Source organism: Saccoglossus kowalevskii, chromosome 8 (genome assembly GCF_978046115.1).
Source record: "Saccoglossus kowalevskii chromosome 8, keSacKowa6.1, whole genome shotgun sequence".
NCBI classification, from domain to species: domain Eukaryota; kingdom Metazoa; phylum Hemichordata; class Enteropneusta; family Harrimaniidae; genus Saccoglossus; species Saccoglossus kowalevskii.
In genome coordinates this window covers 15,374,432-15,402,342 of record NC_140648.1, presented here as the reverse complement: position 1 = coordinate 15,402,342, position 27,911 = coordinate 15,374,432, and the positions used below count along the sequence as shown (strand labels likewise).

The following is a 27,911-nucleotide window of genomic DNA, read 5'->3' as shown; positions in this document are numbered from 1 at the left end:
TTACGCCAGCCATGTCAATGATTAAAATGATGGTTTCCCGAGTCAATGTGCGCTTCTTAGCTTGAAATAGCTTGCAATATTAGCTTGAATCACAGAGACTCGACATTTGTTCCGCCATCGAATACTAGTGAACGAGAACATCGCCGACACTGTATGATTGACCTTTGGACTTGTGCGATTGCACATACAAATATGCTTTCTGCAATGCGTGGGAAGCGTTTTCTTTTCTTTGTGTATAAAAATATGTATATCATTTCGTTTCTTGGATTTACTTAATAGTCCAATTATTATTATTATTATTATTATTATTATTTGCTTTTATTATGTGTCATTATTTATTTATTTGGGGAAAACGCTTCACCAATTCAATGCATTCTTTCAAAATTGCTGATAGTGGTTTGATTCGATTGGTCACAGAATATGGATCGTTTTAATTCATTTGGGTCGTTTTAGGGTCATTCAGCGTGTTTCGTAAACGCAAAACACATTTTAGTGTGTCTCCCATACCAGTATATATTTCACTGCCTACATACTAAGCTTAGGGGGAGTACGTATTATATCGTCCAATCACGATCACTTGAGTTATATTTTTGCAGTAGGGATTTACTGACCACAATCAAATAACATTTAGTTGGTTATATTGTATTTTTCCTTATTGCAGCCAGGATTCGTGATACATTGTACCTTATATATTCTCAATTATAAGTGAATATAATCACAACCGTATAGTGCAGACATTATGGAGATCAGCCAGTTGAAACAGAAAGCAATTGAATCAATTGATGCGGCGGCATCAGACTTGGCTTCTCTAAGCCACGAAATATGGACCCACCCAGAACTGAACTACAAGGAACATTTCGCTCATAGAACCCTCACCGAGTTCTTCGAAAAACGGGGGTTTGTGGTTGAAAGAAATTATCACCTGGACACCGCATTCCGAGCTACTTATGGTAATGAAGATGGTTTGAATGTATGCGTGATATGTGAATATGATGCATTACCTGAAATTGGACATGCATGTGGTCATAATTTAATAGCGGAATGTGGAGCTGGTGCTGGGTTAGGAATCAAAGCAGCCATGGAAGCAGCTGGGAAACCAATGGGAAAGGTATAACATGCAATTAATTTAATGGATAAATAATGGCGTTTCACAGTGCCTCTGTGATATCCTATACTGTAACATGTAAACAATTTGTACATACGGTAACTTGAATATTATGACTGACGAATGTTTCAGCTCACTATATTAGGAACGCCGGCAGAGGAAGATGGCGGCGGGAAAGTTGACCTGATAGAAGCCGGTGTGTTTAAAAACATCGATTTTGCGATGATGGCGCATCCCATGGACAAAGTGAATGTGGCAAACCAACCTATGATAGCATGTATAAGGTACACGTAGATAAGCAAGCATATTTGTTCGAATGTCGCGCTGTATTTATAACACACATGAAGTTACCCCCAAACAGGCAGATTGTAATGTGTTTGTAAACGCTATCTACACAGCGAGGATCAACTACACCGAAATTAATGCCTGTTCCTGTTGCATTTCTACATTCAAATTAACCCAGTATGACGTTGACACCAAAATGCGTGACAATGCTTTTTCAGAAAAAAGATACCAAATTGTGTGTCCAGTTTTTACGCAAAGTTGGTACATTGTATCCTGATTCTAATTCAATGTTCAACCGTAACACATTTCTTAGTTTCGATGTCGATTTCTTTGGTAAAGCCGCCCACGCAGCCTATGCACCCTGGGAAGGCATCAACGCTCTGGATGCCGCTGTGTTGTTCTACCAGAACATGTCCGTCATGAGACAACAATTGAAACCAACATGGAGGGTTGAAGGTAAGCTTGGTTGCCGTTGCTTTTCCTCCTAGCGTGAACACCCCTTCGTTCAAAGTGTGTTTACAATGTGAATTTGTACTAAATGTTGCATTTACAATAACACTTTTTACTGAGTGTGGTATAAAAATATACATTGTGTTAAATGTGTCGTTTACAATACACATTTGTATTAAGTGTTGCGTTTATGATAAAGCTTTGTAATATGTGTGGTGTTTACAATATGCATTTGTGCTATATGTGGCGTTAAAAGTTACCGATACATAAACTGTAGCGATTTGTTAATTTGAATAAACACACATAAGGAAATAGTAGTGCCGTTAAATAGAATCTATGCCCAAGAAAATGTAATACAAAATTTGCTATAATTGAATACTATATGCAAATAACGTTCCTAAATCGAGAACACTTTTCTAAAGTGGATCGAAAATGAGAATTAAATTTTCAATACATGTATATTTTTTAAATCCACAGGTATCGTCACAAACGGGGGAACAAAACCAAATATCATTCCGGAGGTAACACGTCTGGAATACTATCTGCGAACACCGACTGTGGCTGAGCTGTCGAGTCTCGTACAAAAGACGACTGCGTGTGCTGAGGGCGCTGCCACTGCAACTGGTTGCAAAGTAAGTTGTAATGAATGGCTCTCTCGGTGATAGTGCTTCCCTAAGCTCATCCATCGTCAACAAACAAACAAACAAACACATATTGTTCTTATACGCGTTGTATACGTCACATGGGACCCACATCGAACACGACTGTGGCGTTTTAATAAAAAAAATATCCAGTTATGACAAATCTACATATTTGTTATTACGTGTTTTTATCACTTTCAGGTGGAGTGCAAAGTTCACAGTCGGTATAAGGACGTTGTACATAACAGGACATTGGTTAGACTTTACTGTCAAAACGCCACTAACCTGGGAGTTTTGTTAGAACTTAAGCAGACGATTCCGAAGCAGCTACGACATCTAACGGATCAACTGATATGGGTGACGTCACGTACGAAGTTCCTGGTATCCATCCCTTGTATGGGCTGGATACACAGTGTGTCAACCATTCCAGAGGTTTCACGGAGGCCGCAGGTAAATATAGGCGACCATTGTGGTAGATATGCTACACTCTCTTGTGGCGATGTTTTTACAATCTTCCGGGAATGAAAGGTAAATATTCGCTTACGAGAGTATTAAATCAATAGAAAATAACACTGTCTGTCTTGTCTCGTGAACAGGTGCGGGCAGTGCACAGGAACCAACCCTCACTCAAGCCAAGGCGTTGGCATTAACAGCGTTGGATGTGCTATGTGGCGGCGAGGACGTTATACAGAAAATCAGACAGGACTTTCAGGAGGATATGGAGCGGATGTCAAAACAAACGTAGTAGTATGATTGTGTCGACATTAAATAGTAATAATCTATCAAGATACTTCCATCTAGAAAAGACATAAATTTATTGGTAAAAAATGTTAAAAACACTAAATTGTTGGTAAATGTCTAAGCAATTCTTCTACGGATTATATTGTTATTCACTTCTCTGTATACTGTATTTAGTGGTGATGAGTATAGCGCTCGTCGCCCAACAAAATAAGCCATTTAAAATACATACACAATAAATATGATAAAACAAAAATATCTGAATTACTCTTTACCGCACTATTTTCACTTTATGTATTCACGTGGAATTTCATGACTGTCTTATGTAGAAGTTTGTATTATCTGTGTACCACATCGTTACGTTCAAACGTGGACTAACTTGTGACGGCACCGTTTTGTTGGATTTTGTTACGTATTTTGCGGGTTTTGACTGCATATATCAATATTATGTACAGTGTACTTGTTGAAAGAGAATGGTGTTGATATAAACATATACTCAAGCAGTGTGCAGCTCGTTTCAGTGTTCTAATGCAAACTGGAACGCAGTGTATCGTATAGTCGCACACATGATGGCGCCGAATGTTGCTGCAAAAATCAATTCTTCGTCAGGCTGAGCTGCTGAAATTAGATTTATCAATACAACGATAATTTCAAAATAAAATAGCTGCAGAAGAATTAAATCACTGCTCTTGAACATTTTCAACTTGTATTTGTGTTCATACATGCATTCAGCTCTACGAGAATGACTTGTAAGATTGCCATGATTAAGTGCTACAAATTCCATTTTAAGATTTATTCGGTATAATAATACAAATGTTCACCACCAACAGCGGTGGACATACAGTTTTAGAGACCTTCAGAGGCCATTGTCAACCTCGGCTTCGCCTCAACTGACAATTAGCTCTTCGGGTCGCTAAAAACGTATGTCCACCTGTATGTCCTCTCTTAGGGTGAACATTTGTATAATGTTCATTGGCCATATTGTCATATCGATTTATTATATCTCAGACTAGTAATACAACAGACTCGCAACGCATATTGTTTAAGGTGTTAAAAACATATATAGATTGTATGGTTTCTTGTAAAATTTATTCGGATTATAAGTGTTTACATTTTTCATGCAAAAAAACTATCCTGCTACCTTAATTGTATATGCTATGCGTGCCACGCTCTGTAGCATTGGCATAGACACCGTCGAAGTTTACCGAGCACTGGATATTCTGCACACTTCGCGCTCCTTCGGAAATTGCGTATTTCTTCGTAAAACGGATCCGGATATATTTAAAAAAAAACAGGAGATGCGTTCTGGACATTTTGACCTTTGCAGCTGTGTAAGAATTTTAAGAATCGACCAAGAATCAGGGGAGTTACAAGTAACTGAATGTCTTGGTGTTTACCTCAAATAGTTTATGAATATATAATGAGCAACTTTGAAACGATATTTCTCGCTGTCGCGGATTTTGCGGTTTCCGATATTTTTTCGGAGAGATCTTATCGCTGCGTTTTGAACGATCATACTTCTTTGTGTGTTACCCGTTTTGTTTTCGTGTTCTTGGATGCCGAAACATGAGATAGCTAGTGCCATGTACATATCTCTCTCAGCGTATCAGCGTGATCCAGTAACGGTAAAAACTGGAGGTGTGTTATTGTTGTCGCGTTCGACTTCATAGTACGCGATCTACGCGTTGTTCAGTGACTGTTTCAATTTTCTATTGTGTGTCAGTATTGTTGCTATTTCGAGTTTCACTGATTTTGTTTGACTTCCGTCATAGTTTTGTATAAAAATAGCCCAGTATATTTCTTTTTATTCCTAATTTCAGGAAATGAAAAACACGAGATCGATCAGGGGTTGCAAAGTTCTACAGAGAAATTGTCATTATCTTCGTCAAAATGTTCTCCTAAAATAGCTTCCCACTCGTAATTATCGTCTTCAGATTCGCCAAATTTTTCCGTAAATGCCATTTTCGAAGTTCACTGACAGCTCCTGTCGTCTATGTCACTTCCTGTCTTTATGTCTCGCGATGCATCGCGATAGTTGATTGTAATATGAATAGATCTCGCGTTATTTTGTGAAATATAATGAAAATGTTGTTGCCCAGCAACGTTTACTCGGTACGATAAGAACTGATAACCTAAACAAACGTGGCACGCATTACTTCAAAAGAAAACGCCGCGTTGCTAGTCTGTTGTATTACTAGTCTGAGATTATATCTTGATGTCGATTTACCATATCGTGACGTCGATTTACTGTATTTTGGTGTCAATTTACCATATCGTGATGTTGATTTACTAAATTGTCACGTATATATACCATATCGTGTTGCCGAATCACCAGGTCTTAATGTCCGGGAGGGAAACCAATCGATAAGAGACCAGGGTGATTAAGATCTGGATCTCGTGGCAATAACAACAACAATGTTTTCAATGACTGTTCGTTGCCAGATAGCAAAAGTTAATAACAACATTTCTTATGTATTTGAGTAGATTCCCTACAAACGAACAAACCAAGCGATAAGATTTAAGAGGGCAGGTCTAGATTCAAAAAGAAATTAAAAGCTTATGTGAGTTTGATAAATGTATACAGTAGTTGAGATAGATTTATTATTGAGGATGTGTTGTCACAATACAAGACGGCGCCAGCGAGATTCGAAACCCTACTGTTTAGTCAAAACCCAGGCAGTTAGCCAATTCGCTAGCGAGTTTGCAAATTGGCTGCCCCGATACTTCTGAGACTTGTGATAATTTTCTGGAAACTGTACAGCAAATCACGGATTTTCATTATTTATTCAAGTTGTTCATAGTTTTTTTCTAAATTTCAGTTTTTATTGTTCATAATTATTTACAATGATAAAACAGTTTTCTGTTCTGAAACCATTTCCAGTTGTTATGATTGTGTACACGACAGCATTGCCCCATACACAATAAGACATGGTGATATGTACGGATATGTGTGAGTATGTTTCATGGATTAATAGGCCACTCCTTTGCTTCAGTATCAACTATATCTCTGGAAATATCACTTGCTGTTTATCATTCATATTTCGATATTCCACAATGTCTCAATACACTACAATACATTTCCCTTTACATTCATTCCCTTGCATTACGCATACGTCTTTGTGCTGAGGCAGTTATTGTTTACATCCATCATCAGTTCTCCTGTACAATCTATTTATACCAACCTGCATATACGAATTAACCTTGACATTTAGTGCAATTGTTTATTCTGCTCTGGTAGTGGTAAAAGATCGTGTTGAACTTTCAGCAGGAGTAGGTAAGTGTATGAACTGATCGACTTGTCATTTAAAATATTCTGTACACCCCATCCCCAGGCATCGACAAACGTATGACCAAAGAAGTATTGCATGTACGTACAGTACCACTCTGGGCCGATCTGGTGCACTGCACTAACATTAGAAACCCGACGACTAGGGTTATAACAAAGAATCATGTACGTGTACTCGTTATTCAACTCACAAGTTATGTGATTGTGCTGGATAAAATCAAAACAATATCGCCAGGCATGTCACTGATTAAAATGAGGGTATCACGAGTCAGTGTGCGCTTATTAGCTTGAAATAGCTTGCAACATTTGTTCCGCCATCGAATAACTGAACGAGAACATCGCCGACATTGAATGATTGACCTTTGGACTTGTCCATGTACGATTGTACATACTAATATCCTTTCGGCAGTGCATGGTAAACGTTTTCTTTTCTTTGTGTATAAAAATATGTATATTATTTCATTTCTTCACGCGCGAGTCCCAAGCGACGATAACAACGCACGCTAAAACGCAATGGCTCATGGGTAAACGCTTGTTTGTAAACAATGACACGCTATGACTATCTGACGCATGCGCAGGTGACGACTCCCCCGCTTTAATAATCCATGTGTAAGGTATTCTGTCGGTTTCTTAACCTGTTCTCTGTAGGGAGCATTCGCAACTGTCATCCAACATGAACTACACAAATACCTTGACCCGCAGTCCCGATTCCGTCATACTAATATTATTTCAGATAAACACCCCCCTAATTTCCTACTGGCCAATCAATTAGCAGCGATTCACCCTCATGATAACATTTGACCAATCACAACACTTTGACAACATTTAATTAATCAATTTATCTGTCTATTTTTACTTCATTATGTGTTGCTTGTAAATATTAGCAGTTTCATTCACTAAGTAACAGCATTAATTTGTAATACCGTTTTATTTATTTATTTATTTATTTATTTATTTATATTTAATCATAATTTATTTTATTTTATCATATCAGAAATGTTTTTATTATTATTATTTGCTTTTATATAGTATGTGTCATTGTTTATTTATTTGGGGACAGCGCTTTTGACCAATATTAACAGCGCCCTCACCAACTCAATGCATTCTTTCAAAATTGTTGATAGATCGTTTAGGTTCATTTGGGTCGTTTTTGATTCGTTTTAGGGTCATTCAGCGTGTGTCGTAAACGCAGAACACATTTTAGTGTGTCCCCCATATCAGTATATATTTCACTGCCTACATACTAAGCTTAGGGGAAGTACGTATTATATCGTCCAATCACGATCACTTGAGTTATATTTTTGCAGTAGGGATTTACTGTCCACAATCAAATAACATTTAGTCGGTTATATTGTATTTTTCCTTATTGCAGCCAGGATCCGTGGTACATCGTGGCCATTTCACAATGTAATTTCATCTTTACAATTAATTAAATAAAAATTTAGTATATTAGTCTTATTTTTGACTCGCTGTTAACATAAATCTGTACTATGGTATTGGTGATATATGAATTGGGTGCCATAGGATGGTAATTGATGGCCAACCAACCTAATCAAATATGTATTTTGCATTGTACGAGTGCAAAATAAGTTATTAGGAAATTAGGATATTAGTACCAGCTGTTTTATACGCATGCGCACTGGCCGATCCTATCAAATCCTGTCATCTGTATAGGGGCGTGTCTGGTCGATGCAAAATTGCTTCAGCAATTGGATAACGGAATTAACTGGTGTCTGTGTGAAAACCGCTGTAAAGTGGCCTTAAAATGAATTTTCTGAATAATTTGGAGCAGCAATGGAAGCCAACCATTTAATTGATACAAATCTTGTCCAGAATATGATTTTAAATGGCCGAGAAATCAGTCTCGTATTGGAAAGCATGTTTCCGGGAAGAGGTATCGAGGTGGCATGGCAAGTAGATTTCTTCCCCAACACGCCGAGTTGGGCGTCGGTGCCGAGAGGGTGGCGGTGAATATGGTGTCGAGCGACCAACATAGTAAACCAAACTTAGAACTCGCGATACTGGTGCAGACGACTATGGCCGAACAACCATGAAAAATAAATAGCGGAACTTTGGTGTTGCACATTTAGCACACAAATAAAAGACACACCCACAGTTGGACAACCGATCATTTTATTATTGGTTACGATTTACCATGGATTATCTCCTCATCCTTTGTAAACACCACATACACGATGTGCCGCCATCCAATGGCGGGATGAGCGGCTTCCTTTGTGCACAATCAGCGTCAACTTCATGAAAGAAACATGACGCACTTGCTAGTGGCGTCCTACTATTTCATCAATAACCAAATATACTATTATCTTGTTCCCGAATTGGACATTTGTTTATTTGAAGTAATTTCCAATTCTACGCCAGGTCCTTAGTAATTAATGATTCCACGTATTTATTTGGCCGTTATTTGACAGACGTAAAATGCCATAATGTTAATTCGCGGAAATTTAAACACACTGATACTGATAGTGAATTAAAAATTTGCCAAAAAATACTAAATTTGTTATCTCATGGAAATAATTGAAATCAAAATATTTGGCAATATATTAAGTTTTGCGATTGCATGCACACGATTGAAATATCATATAAAATGGACCTAATATACTAATGTTGTATTTATTTAATTGTAAGAATGAGATTACATCCTGGAATGGCCACGATGGGTAGATTTTACCTTATATATTCTCAATTATAAGTAAATATAATCACAACCGTGGTTTGATTAGTATATGGGTCGTTTTAGGGTCATTCAGCGTGTGTCGTAAACGCAGAACGCATTTTAGTGTGTTCCCCATACCAGTATTTATTACACTCGTCAGTCTACAGTACTAAGCTTAGGGGAGTTACAAATATATCGTCCAATCACAATCGCAATCAGTGGAATAATAGTTTTGTAAGGGGATTTACTGTCCACAATCAAATAACATTTAGTCGGTTATATTGTATTTTTCCTTATTGCAGCCAAGATCCGTGATACATTGTACCTTATATATTCTCAATTATAAGTGAATATAATCACAACCGTATAGTGCAAACATTATGGAGATCAGCCAGTTGAAACAGAAAGCAATTGAATCAATTGATGCAGCGGCATCAGACTTGGCTTCTCTAAGCCACGAAATATGGACCCACCCAGAACTGAACTACAAGGAACATTTCGCTCACAGAACCCTCACCGAGTTCTTCGAAAAACGGGGGTTTGTGGTTGAAAGAAATTATCATCTGGACACTGCATTCCGAGCTACTTATGGTAATGAAGATGGTTTGAATGTATGTGTGATATGTGAATATGATGCATTACCTGAAATTGGACATGCATGTGGTCATAATTTAATAGCGGAATGTGGAGCTGGTGCTGGATTGGGAATCAAAGCAGCCATGGAAGCAGCTGGGAAACCAATGGGAAAGGTATATATACGGTATAACATGCAATTAATTTAATGGATAAATAATGACGTTTCACAGTGCCTCTGTGATATCCTATACTGTAACGTGTAAACAATTTGTACATACGGGTAACTTGAATATTATGACTGACGAATGTTTCAGCTCACTATATTAGGAACGCCGGCAGAGGAAGATGGCGGCGGGAAAGTTGACCTGATAGAAGCCGGTGTGTTTAAAAACATCGATTTTGCGATGATGGCACATCCCATGGACAAAGTGAATGTGGCAAACCAACCTATGATAGCAAGGACAAGGTACATGTAGATGCACAAACTGTCGCTCTGTGTTTCTCTTATAACATACAAAAAGTTATCCAAAACATGTTCCAAAATGTTCAACCGTATCACATTTTATTATCTAGTTTCGATGTCGATTTCATTGGTAAAGCCGCCCACGCAGCCTATGCACCCTGGGAAGGCATCAACGCTCTTGATGCCGCTGTGATGTTTTACCAGAACGTGTCCGTCATGAGACAACAATTGAAACCAACATGGAGAGTCGAAGGTAAGCATGGTTACCGTTGCGTTTCATCCTAGCGTGAACACCCCTTCGTTCAAAGCAATTGTGTTTACAATGTGAATTTGTACTAAATGTTGCATTTACAATAAAACTTTTTACTGAGTGTGGTATAAAAAATATAAATTTGTGTTAAATGTGGCGTTAACAATATGCCTTGTGTTAATTGTGACGTTCTTAAATGTATCTTTGTGCTAAGTGCTACGTTTACAACACATATTTGTATATCGTTTTGCTATGTGAGATCCCCTGTCTTGCCTTTACCAGATAGCTTTGTGTTACATGTGTCGTTTATAATAAACATTTGTATTGTGTTGCATGTACAATGAAGCTTTGTAATATATGTGGTGTTTACAATGTGCATTTGTGCTATATGTAGCGTTAAAAGTTACCGATACATAAACTGTAGCGATTTGTTAATTTGAATAAACACACATAGGGAAATAGTAGTGCCGTTAAATAGAATCTATGCCCAAGAAAATTTGCTATAATTAAATACTATTTGCAAATAACGTTCCTAAAGAGAGAACATTGTTCTAACGTGGATGGGTAATGAGAATTAAATTTTCAATACATGTCTATTTTGTAATCCACAGGTATCGTCACAAACGGAGGAACAAAACCAAATATCATTCCGGAGGTAACACGTCTGGAATACTATCTGCGAACACCGACTGTGGCTGAGCTGTCGAGTCTGGTACAAAAGACGACTGCGTGTGCTGAGGGCGCTGCCACTGCAACTGGTTGCAAAGTAAGTTGTAATGAATGGCTCTCTCGGTGATAGTGCTTCCCTAAGCTCATCCATCGTCAACAAACAAACAAACAAACACATATTGTTCTTATACGCGTTGTATACGTCACATGGGACCCACATCGAACACGACTGTGGCGTTTTAATAAAAAAAATATCCAGTTATGACAAATCTACATATTTGTTATTACGTGTTTTTATCACTTTCAGGTGGAGTGCAAAGTTCACAGTCGGTATAAGGACGTTGTACATAACAGGACATTGGTTAGACTTTACTGTCAAAACGCAACTAACCTGGGAGTTTTGTTAGAAGCAGACGATTCCGAAGCAGCTACGACATCTAACGGATCAACTGATATGGGTGACGTCACGTACGAAGTTCCTGGTATCCATCCCTTGTATGGGCTGGATACACAGTGTGTCAACCATTCCAGAGGTTTCACTGAGGCCGCAGGTAAATATAGGCGACCATTGTGGTAGATATGCTACACTCTCTTGTGGCGATGTTTTTACAATCTTCCGGGAATGAAAGGTAAATATTCGCTTACGAGAGTATTAAATCAATAGAAAATAACACTGTCTGTCTTGTCTCGTCAACAGGTGCGGGCAGTGCACAGGAACCAACCCTCACTCAAGCCAAGGCGTTGGCATTAACAGCGTTGGATGTGCTATGTGGTGGCGAGGACGTCATACAGCAAATCAGACAGGACTTTCAGGAGGATATAGAGCGGATGTCAAGACAAACGTAGTAGTATGATTGTGTCGATATTAAATAGTAGTAATCTATGAAGAAAAGACTTAAATTTATCTATACATGAAGTTATAAAACACTAAATTGTTGGTAAATGTCTAAGCAATACGTCTACGGATTGTACTGTTACTATTTTTTTCTTTTCTCTGTAAACTGTATTTAGTGGTGATGAGCATCCGTAGAGCTAGTCTCCCAACAAATTAAGCCATGTAAAATACATAAAAAATAAATATAACTTTGCATTTTCACGTGGAATTTCATGACTGTCTTATGTAGAAGTTTGTATTGTCACGTTATGATGTCTATTTTTCACATCGTGATGTCCAATCACAATATTATGTTCAATTGCCATACTGTGATGAGGAGTTTCAGTATCATGATGTAGATTCACCATGTCGTTGTATCGATTCGCCAAATCGTGACGTGAATTCATCATATCGGAATGTTCATTCACCACGTTGTGATGTAGATTCACCAAATCGTGGCATAGATTCACCACGACGTCATCATATCGTGATATTGATTCACCATATCGTGATGTAGATTCACCATATCGTGATGTAGATTCACCATATCGTGATATCGATTCACCATATCGTGATGTAGATTCACTATATCGTGATGTAGATTCACCATATCGTGATGTAGATTCACCATATCGTGATGTAGATTCACCATATCGTGATATTGATTCACCATATCGTGATGTAGATTCACCATATCGTGATGTAAATTCACCATATCGTGATATCGATTCACCATATCGTGATGTAGATTCAACATATCGTGATGTAGATTCACCATATCGTGATGTAGATTCACCATATCGTGGTGTAGATTCACCATATCGTGATATCGATTCACCATATCGTAATGTTTTTTCACCACATTGTGATGTCGATTCACTATATCGTGATTGCAATGTCTTGATGCCGATTTACTATAACGTGTACGGGATATCGATTGACCATATTGTGATGTCGATTTTCAATATCGTATTGCTGATTTATCATGTCGTAATACCAATTCACCATATCGTCAACTCACCGTGTCTTGATAGCGATTTACTATGCACTTGATGATTATTCGCCATATTCTGATGTTGATTTTACACACTGACGTCGATTTACCATATTGTGATGTTGATTCATCATATTCATGATTGACGACATAGCCATATATTTCTCTTGATTCCCCATATCGTCACGTCAGTTCTTCACATCGTGATCCAGATTCACCATATCTTGATATCGATTTACAATATCGTGGCGTCGATTTACCATATCCTATGGTCAATTTGGCAGTTTAGCTTTTCATTCTTTATTTAAAAACGCTAAAAATATTTGCATTTTTTTTAATATTGCTAAACATAAACCTTTCAACTTCTAAGACACTATATATAATTATTGTCACTGTGTATAATTTGGGAATATTGAGATATCATTAGTATTTATGTAACAATAATTTAATGCTTTATGTAAAAAAAGCGCATAGGAAAACAATTAATAGATATTCATTTACCACGATCGTATTAAATATATATCTGTTTTACTTTGCAAATAACCTCTGTATACAGTCACCTTTTTGACCAACGCCCTTTAGTGACAATTGCGATAAGTGTAACGCGATAATTGATTTGTAACACTGTACGTGATTGGATAAAAGTACGGTTGTATTGTAATCTGTCAAGGTTAAGCTATTATTATTGTGTTATGCTACTAACAATTGATTTGTTTGAAAGACATGGAAGTGATTCAGTCATATTGACGCACATAACTTAACCCTGTAGTCTCTGTATCTGTGCAATTTGTTTCGAATCAGTAATAAAGTGTGGTTTAGATTATTGGTGAGTGACTATCTTTATTTTTGTTGACAGTGAATAGTAAGTGTGAATAGCCAGTAATTAAATACTAAATATATGGAGTATTTTGCTCACAGCCTGATGAATTTGACGTAGTGCATCGTCATTTTGGTTGGTGTGCGAACAAGTTGAATGTGATGTATTACTATTGTTTGGTAGCATACCGTACCACATCGAGCACTAATTTTGTTTGAAACTTCTGATATATATCGATAGTACATATTTATTAATATATAATATGATGTTTCAAGTTCATTCATTTACCTCAAGCAGATTTCAATATTGATAAATATCCCAATTAAATATGATATCAAATGATTTTATGTGTCAGCACACAAACAAATGGGTAAAATAAAAAGTACCTTTTTAGTACGAAAACAATATTTAATTTTTAGATATATTAAATTTGAAATCCACCGATCTCCACATTTGAATAAAACAAAAGAATGTACATTGCAATAAATATCCGATATTAACAATGCAATGCAAAGTAAACTTAATGACAAAAACAATTTACATTAGTTATTAATTATAAATTAGTGAATATATATGAAATACTACAAATATACAATCTCTGATAAATAAGGCAGTAAATAATTGAATACCAACGCACTAAGACATTTTCAATGAAATTATCGCAATGCACTCAACTCGCTTAAAAAATGACAAAAATATTTTGATATACATATCTTTGTATTTCAGAAACGACCTAAAAACAAATCAGAATGAGCGAGCGTATTTCTTACAATGTAATTAAGGCATGTCAATGATCATTGTGTGAATATGTCACTGCAGTAAGAGCACACACAAACATGCAAACGATTAATAATATTAATAATATGTAAATGGACCACTGCAATGCATCGCATTATTGTAAATAAATTCAACACATTTTATAACCCACCCGCAATGCGAAACTGAAGGCCAGTTATATTAAGATTTGTGTATAAGTTCACAAGTCAGTTGTTCTTGGAGTTATATCTGTGAATTTCAATATGTTTCTAGTTTGTCTATTGTTAAAGCGGGAGGGTCGTCACCTGCGCATGCGCGGGAATTGAGTCCCAAACGACAATAACACCACACGCTAAAAACGCAAAGGCTCATGGATAGACGCTTGTTTGTAAACAATGACACGCAGGTGACGACTCCCCCGCTTTAATACTAAAAATAATGCAGGACGTTTATGACGTTTCTAAGCCACTTCACTAATTTCAAATTTATGACTGATTTCATGCTTAAATTGACTAATCGTATTCATTTCATATTTGAAACCATATTTGGTTGCCATGCTTAAAGCGTCATCAGCAATCGCCAATGACTTCATGTACTGGTGTTTTGCACATTTCTCATCTATTTCACATTGGCCCAGTTTGTAACAGCATTTAGTTTCCACAAACAAACGAAGGCATTCAGCGTATTTGGAAGTAGGAAGATGACCACACTCTCCCAATTTTTTTAGTATATTCTGTGCTTCATCAACTTGTTCTTCTGGAGTGCTTAACCTACGATCGCAAGCATACCCGTAGTCCACTGCTATGCTAGCAAGTCGTGTAATAGCGCATTCTTTCAAATTTTGCGTGAGTCTGGGATCTTCGTTTTTCAGGATCTCAATTGAATCATTCAACTGAACTGCAATATCCTAAAGATTGTATAATAATTATTAGAATAATTACAATAGATATGGTATACTCAACATAATTGACAATAGTTGTTATCACTTTTTTATTCTTTGAGAGAGGTAATGCCTAATAGTAAATGAAATTGACCCAGTTTTCAAGCAGTGCATTTATCTGTCAAATAAAGAGAATGTAACGTGCAGACAATAATTTGTCTACAAACAGGTTAATTAAAAAAATGGGTGTACATATGCAACTTTTCAAGTAACATATAATTTTACACGCAACTAAGTAACCTCACACTGATGTATGGTATACTCTTTTATTAAGATTAAAACATATTTTAATATAAAAATGGGTAAAAATAGAATCAATATCAATCACAAACAGATTGTGCATACCTGGATACTATAATCATCGCCAAGCTGTCCATTACGTAACATTTCAATTTTAAGGCTTGCCATGTGAAATACCAAAACTGACAGTATCCTGCACGGTTCTGTTGTTTTCATCATCTAGAACGAGCGTACACAGAAAACGATATTGTTAATAAAAGAATATTTTTTTCCTAAGCTAAATATATCCTAAGGTGCACCATATACATTAATGAGTACTTACGTTATATGCTTTTTCAAACAGTGCCAATGAAATAACTCGTTCATTCTGTTTTCTGTACTTGTATGCTTCTAGGTAATATAATCGTGCTTCCAACAGTTCTCTATTCTCTGCCTTTGGTAGGAGACATCGACCCCGTAATAGTAGTCTCTCGGCCTTACGAAAGTCCATTCGCATACATGCAGCAACTGCATGCTGAAATGAATTGAGTATCCCGCTATAACGCGTGGAAGTGTCGTTTCGTCCTTTTTCCAAAACGAAATTTATATAGGGGTGTTATTGGTGAATGTACGTATCATGAACTGGTGTATAGATATACATAACTAGTATATCGGAAAGGCATAAGATGACATTTAATTACTTCCAAATTATGATTGGTGAATATTGAGAAATCTCACATATAGCGTGGTATGATTGCTCTTTTCCAAACACTTTAGGGGCGGACCAGTTGATAACATTGGGGGGGGGGGCAGGAAGATTGAAATGAAGCCTATGGATTTTTTTTCAGCAGACTTTGTCTCTAATTTGTCGATGGGGTGGTGGATTGACGAACATCTCACCGACCGAGGGCACTAAATACGTAACAGACGTATTATTCCGTGTTAAAATATTTTAGGTGTGATCCTGATAGAAGTAAACACGGAAACAATATTGGAATACGAAACTGAATACGAAGAAAGCCTGTGTCGATACAGCACTCAAATTTATCCGGAATTGGATTATTCATCAGTGTGATGGTGCTGTTTCGGGTTCATCAGTCTGAACAGTACTTGACCGAATCGTTCGATTTATTTTGCTTTCAGAATGTTCGACGTTATTACTTTCATTATACAATTTAGTATAAAAATCGATTAATTCCTACTGAAGGCTACTGTTATGTGAGTCTGGTGGGTTCCATGTTGATTTAATTTTGACAGGATGTTGCTGAGATTGTTTATTGCGCATTAGATATTTGATACGCATTCTCTTAGATAGCATAGACATGTCTCTGAGCAAAGTGTGATACACAGTCCCTCTGTTACAGTGATAGAGGGACTATGTGTGATAGGTTGGCTTAGGTGGGGGTGGTATAAATTTGAGTCTGTTGCCAATGGCAATGACCTCTGTTGGGGTTAGAATTTTACTAGAAAAATTCTGAATAAAATTTGAGACCAACTGAACTTATTCAGCCAACAGTTTATTTTTAGCCAGTTTTGCATTGTATTTCTTGATTCGTTTGTATCTTGCAATTTGTTTCTCACGTGAGAAGTGTCTATTGCGTTTTGTGTAATTCATTGTATGGACAGAGTCAATAGTAATAATGGAAGTTCTCTTTTGTCAGGATGTGGTGGCCCTGAGAAGGGCCGTTTGGTTTATGTGTCGAAGCACTGGTTTATTTAAGGCTGGAAGTGCGTTTCCTGCCTTTTCGGGGTCCTGCACTCTTTTCCTCGACTGTTTGAGGAATTGCCTTACTTTTTCAACAGCCAGTGCCTGATGTTCTTTTCCAGCCAGGAGTTTGATATCAGCAAACGTGTCCTTCTCCTCCTTTACCAGAATGATCTGGGATTTTTTTAGGTGGGTCGGTAAATAAATGTCAAGTAGTTTTGTGTACTGTTTAGAAGCCTGGTTTGGAAGATCGTGGTTTGGAAGTGAGAAAACATCCAGGGGGTGGACTGATAGCAAAACCCTTTCATGATGTTAAAGAGGGCTATTATACAAGTCATCTACTTTACTTAAAGCGGGGGAGTCGTCACCTGAGCATGCGTCAGATGGCCATAGCGTGTCATTGTTTACAAACAAGCGTCTGCCCATGAGCCTTTTGCGTTTTTAGCGTGTGTTGTTATTGTAGCTTGGGACTCAATTCCCGCACATGCGCAGGTGACGACCCTCCCGCTTTAAAATACTGAAAAAAACAAACAAACAAACAAAAGCAACTGTTGAGTGCAAAAAAAAAAATTAGAGAAAAGGTCTGCTGAAAAAAAAAATCCATACAGGCTACAGGCCATGCTGCAACCCATCAGTGCACAACTATTGAAGATCGGAAATGATTTAATGGAGGTGAAAAAAAAGCAAACAGATTTGGTCAGCTCATTTGATTTTTTTAATGAGAAATATGAAGCTCTGTCCACTCGTCTAGACCAGGTATTTCAAAGTAACAAAGAACTCAAACAAGTAAACAAAGACTTGAGTCAACGGGTGATAGCGCTGGAAAGAGAAGTTACCGATCTTAATCAGTATCAACAGAGAATTAACCTGGAAGTTAGTGGCGTGCCGATGAGTGAAAATGAAGATACAACATCCATCGTATTGTCAGTATTTAAGAAAGTCAATCCAGAGATACAGTGATATCGACATTGCCCAATGTCTTCCTACAAGAGAAAATAACAGTGAAAACGAACACACCAAACCACAACCAATTATCGTTATTTTGGATTTAACAGCACCGGGAGAATCTTTATTAGTGAAAATTTAGTATTGGCAGCACGTCAACTTCTGTTTAAGGTAAATATTACAAGAAAGAGAGCTGGGTATAGATTTTTATGGACAAATAATGGAAAGATTTATATTAAGAAGAATGTTAATTAAAGAGGTATGTTTATCTCAGGTGGCAATGATATACCCCGCATTGTTTAATACATCTAAATTGTGGCAGTGAAATACCAATGTGAATTAATTTCTATTTTTATGACAGACTTAGACTCATCTTCATTACATAAATTCCAATGTAATAGTTGCTCAAGATTTCAATAAACAATTTTCAAACTCTCCACCAGGTGCATTGTCCATTTTACACATGAAAATTCGATCATTAAACAAAATATATTGACCAACTAAAATTATTATGTGAAAATACATTATCTCCAAATGTCATCGCTTTATCTGAAACCTGGCAAATCAATGATTCATCTTATTTTAATATCCAAAATTATACTCTTATTAAGAAATGTACTGGTGCACGTGGGGGAGGAGTGGCAGCATATATCCACAATTCGGCTGATTACCGTGTATTGAACTCTAGCAATATTTCCCACTCTGAAACCCTGTGGCTAGAATTACACTTGAACTCTGGTTATTTTAACATTAGGCATTATATATAGGAAACTAGGAACAAATGTGGATGTCTTCAGTACTGGTCTAGAAAACCACCTTATGAATATAAATGTTACTAAATCAGAGTGTATCCTAATTGGTGATTTTAATATTGATTATAATAATCAATCAGCTACAGTAAATCAGAATTACATCAATTCTATGGCCAGTATCAATTACAAACAACTAATCAATAAACCCACACGTTCAACAAATAGCTGGTCACATATATTCAAACTTCTATAATTATTTTGACAGATATAACAGACCATTTTCGCATTCATTGAAAATCTTGACAAAATGTACCAAAAGCAGAATGTATATTATACTCGAGACTTTTCCCGGTATAATATCGAAAATTTTCATCTGCAATTAAACAGTGTCAACAGCTTGGGTGTAAATAAAGCGTATAATACTTTTTCTTCTATTTTTAGCACTATTTGTGACAAAGTGGCCTCCTTAGTCAAGATGAAAAAAAGATCAAAACTACCCAAGAAGCCATGGATAACGAGGGGCATTACAAAATCAATCAGACATAAAAAATAAACTATACGAGAAAGTGATTAAGAGTAATTACAATCCAAATCGCCTGTCTGCTTACAAAACCTACAGAAATATTTTAACAACAATTCTTAGAAAATCTAAAAAAAATATTACTCCAATTTAATTATTCTAAATAAAAACAACCCGACTAAACTCTGGAAAACGATAAGTGATTTAACAGGAAGGGCCACTGGGAATGGTGTTAGACTGCCTAAACTGCTTACCATAGACAACCCATTTTCTCAAACCATGAATATTCATGACCCAATAAAAATAACTAACTATTTTAATAGATTTTTTGCTAATATTGGGGAGGAACTTGCTATGAATATTAACACATCTGCCGATCCCTTGGACTACTTCACAACTACCAATTTGAATTCCTTCTTTCTCCAACCAGTTACCATCCATGAAATAAAATCAGATCTAAAATTATTAGACCCGTGTAAATTTTGTGGCCATGACTATAATTATTCGGGTCTTCTAAGAGATGCTGCCTCTTTCATTAAAATACCTCTGTCACATTATAAATCAGTCCTTTATGTCTGGTGTATTCCCCGACCAACTAAAAATAGCCAAAATTACTCCTATTTTCAAAACAGGTTCACCCTATTTGCAGACCCATCTCAATCTTACCCGTTATCAGTAAAATTATTGAAAAAACTCTCCACAAACATTTATCTTCCTTTCTTAACAAATTTAATATTAATATTATCAATAAACACTAATATGGATTTCGCAGAAAATACAGTACCAAGCTTGCGTTAATAAATCTTTTCTATGAATTAATTAATGAAATTGATGAAGGTAATGTCGTGATGGGGGTATTCCTGGATTTTACTAAGGCCTTCGACACGATAAATCACAACATTCTTCTTTCCAAATTAAGTTTCTATGGTATTTGTGGAAAACCTTTAAAATGGCTTGAAAACTATCTATTGAATCGAAAACAGTTTGTTCAAGCTGATGGTCATACCTCCTACACTCTCCCAATTAATTATGGTGTGCCGCAAGGTTCCATCCTTGGACCGTTACTTTTTCTAATTTATATAAACGATATTCCTGCATCATCACCTTACTTCCAAATTAAATTATTTGCTGATGACTCAAATCTTTTTCATTCATTTTCCAGTAACAGTATACCCAACGCTGAAGTTGATTTACATTTAGATATGGTGAACACATGGTGCAACACTAATAAACTTACTTACTTAATTAATTAATACCAACAAAACTAATTACACACTGTTTTCCACCTATAAGCTGGTAAACAAACACAACATATATTTAAACAGTGCAGTTCTCCAGGAAGTCGATACTACTACTTATCTTGGTGTATTGATAGATAAACATCTCACATCGAAGCCGCATATTAATAGAGTTTTAGCAAAGATAACGCCTTTAATTGGTTTAATTGCTAAGCTCAGACATACACTTCCTAAATACGTTCTCATCCTTCTGTATAATTATTTGATTCTTCCTCATATCTCCTATGGTTTAGAAGTGTGGAGTAGTACTTATCGCACATATAATATAGAACCTAAAGCTTGTTCGTATCACATTATTTAAAGATCACTGTGCACATAGTAAACCTCCGTTTCAGTCACTACGTATTCACAATATCTATGACCAATTTAAGTATCAGCTATGTACATTTATACATGACCTACAATTTCACAGATTGCCACGTGACCTTAATTACAACTCTTTTCATACTCACCATTATCACACTAGGTCAAAGGATAATTCACACTTTTTTCTACCAATGAAAAAGACAAATCTGGGTCAGTTTTCAGTCGATTACCAGGGAACTAAAATTTGGAACAGCTTACCCCCGGATATCCAATTGATTCGTAGTCGAGCAAATTTCAAAAATGAAGTGAAAGACTATTTAATCCACTGTAATCATCCTTAGTTATATTCCAATATGTATATATAGAGGTATACAAATATGTATCTGTGTGTAAACAAACCATTGTAAATAAGTTTATTCTGTCTACTTGATTGCCCTTTTTAATTAATAGTTAGTCAAAAATATATTTTGATGCGAAACAGACTAGACTAGCTCTGCATCAGCTAATTTTTGTTTCCCACCATAGATTAATATTATTATTGTTTATTAGTTATTATTTATTGTTGTATTGTTATTCTGTTATGTAATCTATGGCAAATAAACATTTTTATTATTATTATTATTATTACATCAGATAGGGGAAAAAAAGAAGGCTTCATTTCAATATCAAAGGATATCAAATGGTCCGCCCCTAAGTCCCAACGCAACTTAGAACTTTGAATGAACTGTAAATGCTGCGTTCAACCAAATAATCTAGAAAATGCAATCGCAAAACGGTCGGAAATAATAATTATAATTGTAACAGCAAAATACGCGCTAGTAATAAAATGAAGTGATTTCTGAAGACTGAATGCTCTTTGCGAACTTCGTATACGGGGCCCTGGTTTTTGTTTAAAGCCGACGTTAGCTTCACGTCCATGTCCTAGAATGGAAACAGCCAAAACATGTTGTTTTTGAGCGGAGCGGGTCGCCAATCAGCCTACCGGCTTGTATCAATTCTTGTCTATATGCCGCATCTTCCATGGTCTAGCTGTTCTGGTTTGGTATTATTTTCATTTGCCCACAATACTTTGTAAATTACATAGTCATGCGCATTGACACGCAGATCGCCGCAAACCAACCGATCCAATTGATGTATGCGCACGCTATATACCTCACGAATAGAACCTCACAGATACGACCTCACGAATAGGACTCAGGAAGTGACGTATTGATTGTTCAATGGCGTTGTGGCACATTATAATTTAACGTTGCCGGGCCCATTAGTATCAATATATTTGGTATTTCGTAAATAGAAACTGAGCTCGCGACGTGGACTCGGGTCGCACACAGTCGGACAGAGCAAGGGAGCAAGGGAGTGTTTGGTTATTGAATGACCCTTGGTTTGCGGTGCTACTATTCGATGACTCGCGATGTAACGGTCGGTACTGTGACTGATTCAAACGCCGTGTGCCGTTATATTCCTGGGCACAGAATGTGTTTTGAGGCCTTCGAGTTCCAGTTTATAATCTTCAACTTACCGGTAGTGATGTTTTCAACAATTAGATTTTTCGGTACTTTGTAGAAGTTGGTCATGGAGAGCGACACGTTTACTATAGAGTCCTGTAGGTCCTAGCGAAGTACTCTGATGACAACAAACAATAATAATAATAATAATAATAATAATAATAATAATAATAACTTTATTGCATCCTTAGAATTACAAATGTTCTATTGGTTTACAGCAATAAATATATAAGTGATTAAAAAAAAAAAAAAAATCAAAGTACGATAACGTAAAAAATAGAAAAAAAAGAGTCAAGGTATTATATCCAAAAAAAGCTCATTTCTTAAAATAAATGATTTATGCAAAAATTCCCCTAAAAGTTTTATTATATTTCTGTCATTACTTTTCATTAAATATGTGAATTTTTGCAGGTTGGTAATGATTTCTTTGGGGAATAAAATATTGGAAATAAAATCATTTCTATCTGTTTGATATCGTGGGCAAACTAAAAGAAAGTGTAATTCGTCTTCGATCTCCTGTAATGGGCATTGTTTACAAATTCTATTTTCTAATGGGGTTTTTGGATTGGTATGTCTGCCTTTTTCAATGGCTAGATTGTGACTACTTGTCCTGAATCTAGCCATTGATATTCTTTGATTATTATCCAAAACATTAATGTAATTTTCCAGATTGTAATTAATTTTAAATTTAATGTATGTTCTCAGTTTTGTTTTTTCATTTGTCATATTCTCTCTCCAGTATGTTATGTATTGTTGTTTAATAGTGCTGCTAATTTCCTTAATATTTTGATGTGATAGCTGTGATGTTTTAGAGAGGTCTACATCTTTCAAGATATTTTTGACTGATGTTTCCCATTGTGCTTTTGACAAAGTCTGATCGCTTAACGCTATCTTTGTATAATTATTTTGTGACTTGTCTGTGACACGGGACCAGAACTTAATCATATTGATTTTCACTTCAGTTATCAATGGAAATGCTCCAATTTCACCCCGACATGCACTATTCGCTGTGTATTTATTAAGCCCAAGTAGTTGTTTAATGAATTTTAGATGCACTTTTTCTGTTTTAGTTTTGTCCCAGTTATTGTTACTCATATTTTCCATTCCCCAAATTTCAGATCCATACAGTAAAATTGGTTTGATACATATATTAAACAGATGGATGTACGTTTTACAGTCTGTTTCTTTTGGTAAAGACTGCTTTAGTGCATACATGGCTTTGATTGCTTTATCTGCTAGGTTGTCTCTAGCTTCTGTAAATTTACCATTTGACTGAAAGATTATTCCAAGATAATTATATGAGTTGACACAGCAAAGTTTTTCATTTTGATAATAGAATTGTTCATTTCTTTGTAGTGTTCCCCTTCTGAATACAAGAATTTTAGTTTTCGCAAGATTTACTTTGATTTTCCATTTTTGGCAATAATCTTGCAGTTTATTTAATGCATTTTGTAGGCCATTTTCTGTTATTGAAATTAGCACCAGATCATCGGCGTAAAGTAGCGAGTTAATTTTTGTGTTATGTAGTGTGACCTGATCAAGGGATCTGTCTTCCAAGTATTTACTCATATCATTAACATATAAATTAAATAGTGTGGGGCTTATAACACAGCCTTGTCTCACACCTTTTGTTGTCTCAAATATATCCGTGATTGTGTTTTCTAAACGAATGCATGCTTTTGTATTACAATACATATTTTTAATAATATTATAGATTTTGCCATTTATTTCATTTTTGAGTAATTTATAAAACAATCCATTACGCCAGACACTATCGAAGGCTTTTTGAAAGTCTATAAAGCATGCATATAATTTTCCATTTAGCTGGAGATATTTTTTAACAATTGTTTTCAATACAAAAATGTGGTCTGTTGTGCGGTGACCTTTACGGAACCCTGCTTGATTATTGTTAATTATGTTTATTTGTTTCAAGGTATTGGGTAATTCTATTATTTATTATAATACAGAATGTTTTTCCCATACAACTTGATACAGCTATTCCCCGGTAGTTTCCTGGGTCGTGTGAATCACCCTTTTTATAGATGTGTGAAATAATACTAATATTCCACGACTTTGGATAAATTCCGGACTCTAAAATAAGGTTAAAAAGTTTTTTTAATGGTTTTATCAACGAATCTGAGCTGCATTTCAAAAGCTCAGAGCAGAAGCCATCATAACCAGGTGCTTTTTTATTTTTAAGTTTTTTAATAGCATTTTTTATCTCTTTTTCTGTTATTTTATTGTTAATAAGTTTATTAGATTCATTTCTGTTTTCCATTTCTGACATATCAGAAATGATATTATTTTGCAAATTGTTGTTCTGATCAGCTTTGTTTAATATTTTATAGTATTCTTCCCACTGTTCTACAGAAATAGGATTAGATTGATTTTTATGAGAATTTTTCAATTCATTAATGATTTTCCAAAATTGATTGGGATTTGCATTTCTCAAATGTGTTAATTTATTTACAATTAAAAGCTCTCCCTTTTTTTGTTTAGTTTTGATCAATTTTTTATATTTCTTTTTCTTTTTCTTCACAAAATATATTTCTCTTAACTTTTTGTCAAAAGGTTGTTTGCTAATCAGTTTAGCACAATAAATCAAATCTTTCTTATGGGTTCTACAATCTTTGTCAAACCACTTTTTTTGTTTATGTTTTTGTTTTGTTTTGATGTTTGATTTCTTCTTTTTAAAGGTTTTATCAGCTACATCACCAATAATTGAGTTGAAACAATGATGCTCGCAAGATAATTCTAAAATAAAACAGCGTTTGCTTATAATTATAAATGTGTGGGTTGAATAGAACTGCGGTGCTATCTAAATTTAGCTTTGAAAAACAGATTTCCAAATAATCTGGGTGACAGGAAACTCTCAATCTATTACATAAAATATACATGATTCGTCTTCATAGACTAAAAAAATATTTGACCCATTATTTGAATTGACCATCAGCACTAAGTTTCATGTTTTAATGCTGTAATGGAATTATTTACGTTCAACAAACTTATATAGAACTCACGGTTTCACGTTTTGTCACAGTCCGTGCTATTACTGACAGAGAATGGCATTTTCCAGTACACTAATAACGCTTTATAAATTCTCTCAGAGTGCAAATTTTATTTCAAATGACAGCAGTGTGATGATACCATTCAAGCGAATGTTTTATTTGCAAAATCAATGTCGAAATATGTAAGATGGTATGTTTTAATAGGTGTTCTAAACTCCACTTCTTATTTATATTAGAAAAGGTCTTAAAACTCAGGCTCCATTTTGGGTAAATTGTACTAAAATGGATATTCAAATTTCGACATTTTGATGAAGATGTGTTGTCATAATAAGACATAGTTCTACATTACACTGAAAAGAGGGGTTAAACAGTTTGAAATGAGAACTCCGTAGCGCAGAATGTACCTATACCTCTCCAACACAAGGAGCTTCAACTTGGCAGTGAACCCCTTCCTTTCACGGTGAATCGTCATTTAAGGATGTAACCCTGCATATTGTCTGTCTTTCTGTTGTCTAATAAGTATATTAAATGAGATTGGGTAATGCCAAAGAAATATTATTTTCTATTGCTATTTTGACAAATTATTATACTCAGTTTAGGTGATGAATTCCACGTCTTTGTTTCACTCATTTAATGAAATATACATTGCACTTACTACTAAATCAGAAAATACAACAACAGCTACATACAAATTAAAACAATATAGAGTACTGAGGCCTTTCATAGAAATGTAGATGTTTTAAGAATTATCATATTTCTACCGTTAAATGCGATTTCAACTTGTTCATTAGTACGGCTGCCAGTGAATGCAATTCATATTCACATAACTGACTTGCAGTTGATTGCCGAATGCACTGTGAATCAAAACACATTTAAAAGATGCGTAAACTAACCACTGAGCTTAATGTTTCATTTCGCCACGGTTTTGAGAATATGGGCTACTGGCAATAAGCCCCTGCAAAATTCGCCGATTGGCTTTAATACTAACCTCGGAGTATGCAATGTTATTTTTCTTTTAAGGGGCAGTTACACGTGATTCTTTGTGAACCCTGTGACAGACTCATCAAGGCGTAAAAGACAAAATATCCGACATGTACATATAATACACATATCCATGTGATACTAGTATATGACCCAACCATCCGACTACACTATACATATCCATGTGATAATAGTATATGACCCAACCATCCGACTACACTATACATATCCATGTGATACTAGTATATCACCTCAACCATCCGACTACAACTACACATATCCATGTGATACTAGTATATGACCCAACCATCCAACTACAACTACACATATTCATGTGATACTAGTATATCACCCAACCATTCGACTACAACTACACATATCCATGTGATACTAGTATATCACCTCAATCATCCGACTACAACTACACATATTCATGTGATACTAGTATATCATCTCAACCATCCGACTACAACTACACATATCCACGTGATACTAGTATAGTATATCACCAACCATCCGACTACAACTACATACATCCATGTGATACTAGTATATCATCTCAACCATCCGACTACAACTACACATATCCATGTGATACTAGTATATCATCTCAACCATCCGACTACAACTACACATATCCATGTGATACTAGTATATCATCTCAACCATCCGACTACAACTACACATATCCACGTGATACTAGTATAGTATATCACCAACCATCCGACTACAACTACACATATCCATGTGATACTAGTATATCACCCAACCATCCAACTACAACTACACATATCCATGTGATACTAGTATATCACCTCAACCATCCGACTACAACTACACATATCCATGTGATACTAGTATATCACCTCAACCATCCGACTACAACTACACATATCCATGTGATACTAGTATATCATCTCAACCATCCGACTACAACTACACATATCCATGTGATACTAGTATATCATCTCAACCATCCGACTACAACTACACATATCCATGTGATACTAGTATATCATCTCAACCATCCGACTACAACTACACATATCCATGTGATACTAGTATATCATCTCAACCATCCGACTACAACTACACATATCCATGTGATACTAGTATATCATCTCAACCATTCGACTACAACTACACATATTCAT

General features: G+C 35.8%; 2 protein-coding genes across 2 annotated transcripts in view; one reads left to right on the top strand and one right to left on the bottom strand.

The window, feature by feature from the left end:
- The first annotated feature begins 631 nt into the window (after window positions 1–631).
- On the top strand, window positions 632–12,240 carry LOC144357845 (peptidase M20 domain-containing protein 2-like). Its single transcript, XM_085502919.1, has 6 exons — window positions 632–1,108; window positions 1,238–1,389; window positions 1,704–1,846; window positions 11,080–11,234; window positions 11,445–11,688; window positions 11,835–12,240. Exons 1-6 carry the CDS (start codon window positions 740–742, stop codon window positions 11,981–11,983), a joined length of 1,212 nt encoding a protein of 403 aa, XP_085359045.1. The 5' UTR covers window positions 632–739; the 3' UTR covers window positions 11,984–12,240.
- Window positions 12,241–14,209: 1,969 nt separating this feature from the next.
- The window catches only part of LOC102808674 (uncharacterized), a 43,443-nt gene continuing 29,741 nt past the window's right edge, over window positions 14,210–27,911 (bottom strand). The window contains exons 7-9 of the mRNA XM_085502251.1: window positions 16,081–16,272; window positions 15,864–15,977; window positions 14,210–15,485 (exon numbers count right to left, since the gene is read on the bottom strand). Of these exons, the coding sequence (XP_085358377.1) occupies window positions 15,039–15,485; window positions 15,864–15,977; window positions 16,081–16,272 (753 nt within the window). The 3' untranslated portion in view covers window positions 14,210–15,038. The remainder of the gene's footprint in view (window positions 15,486–15,863; window positions 15,978–16,080; window positions 16,273–27,911) is intronic.

Coding starts and splice junctions, on each gene's coding strand:
- LOC144357845 (XM_085502919.1), top strand. CDS start 740: ATGGAGATCAGCCAGTTGAAACAGAAAGCAATTGAATCAATTGATGCG. Junction 1,109..1,237: donor CTGGGAAACCAATGGGAAAG/GTATAACATGCA, acceptor CGAATGTTTCAG/CTCACTATATTAGGAACGCC. Junction 1,390..1,703: donor CCTATGATAGCATGTATAAG/GTACACGTAGAT, acceptor CACATTTCTTAG/TTTCGATGTCGATTTCTTTG.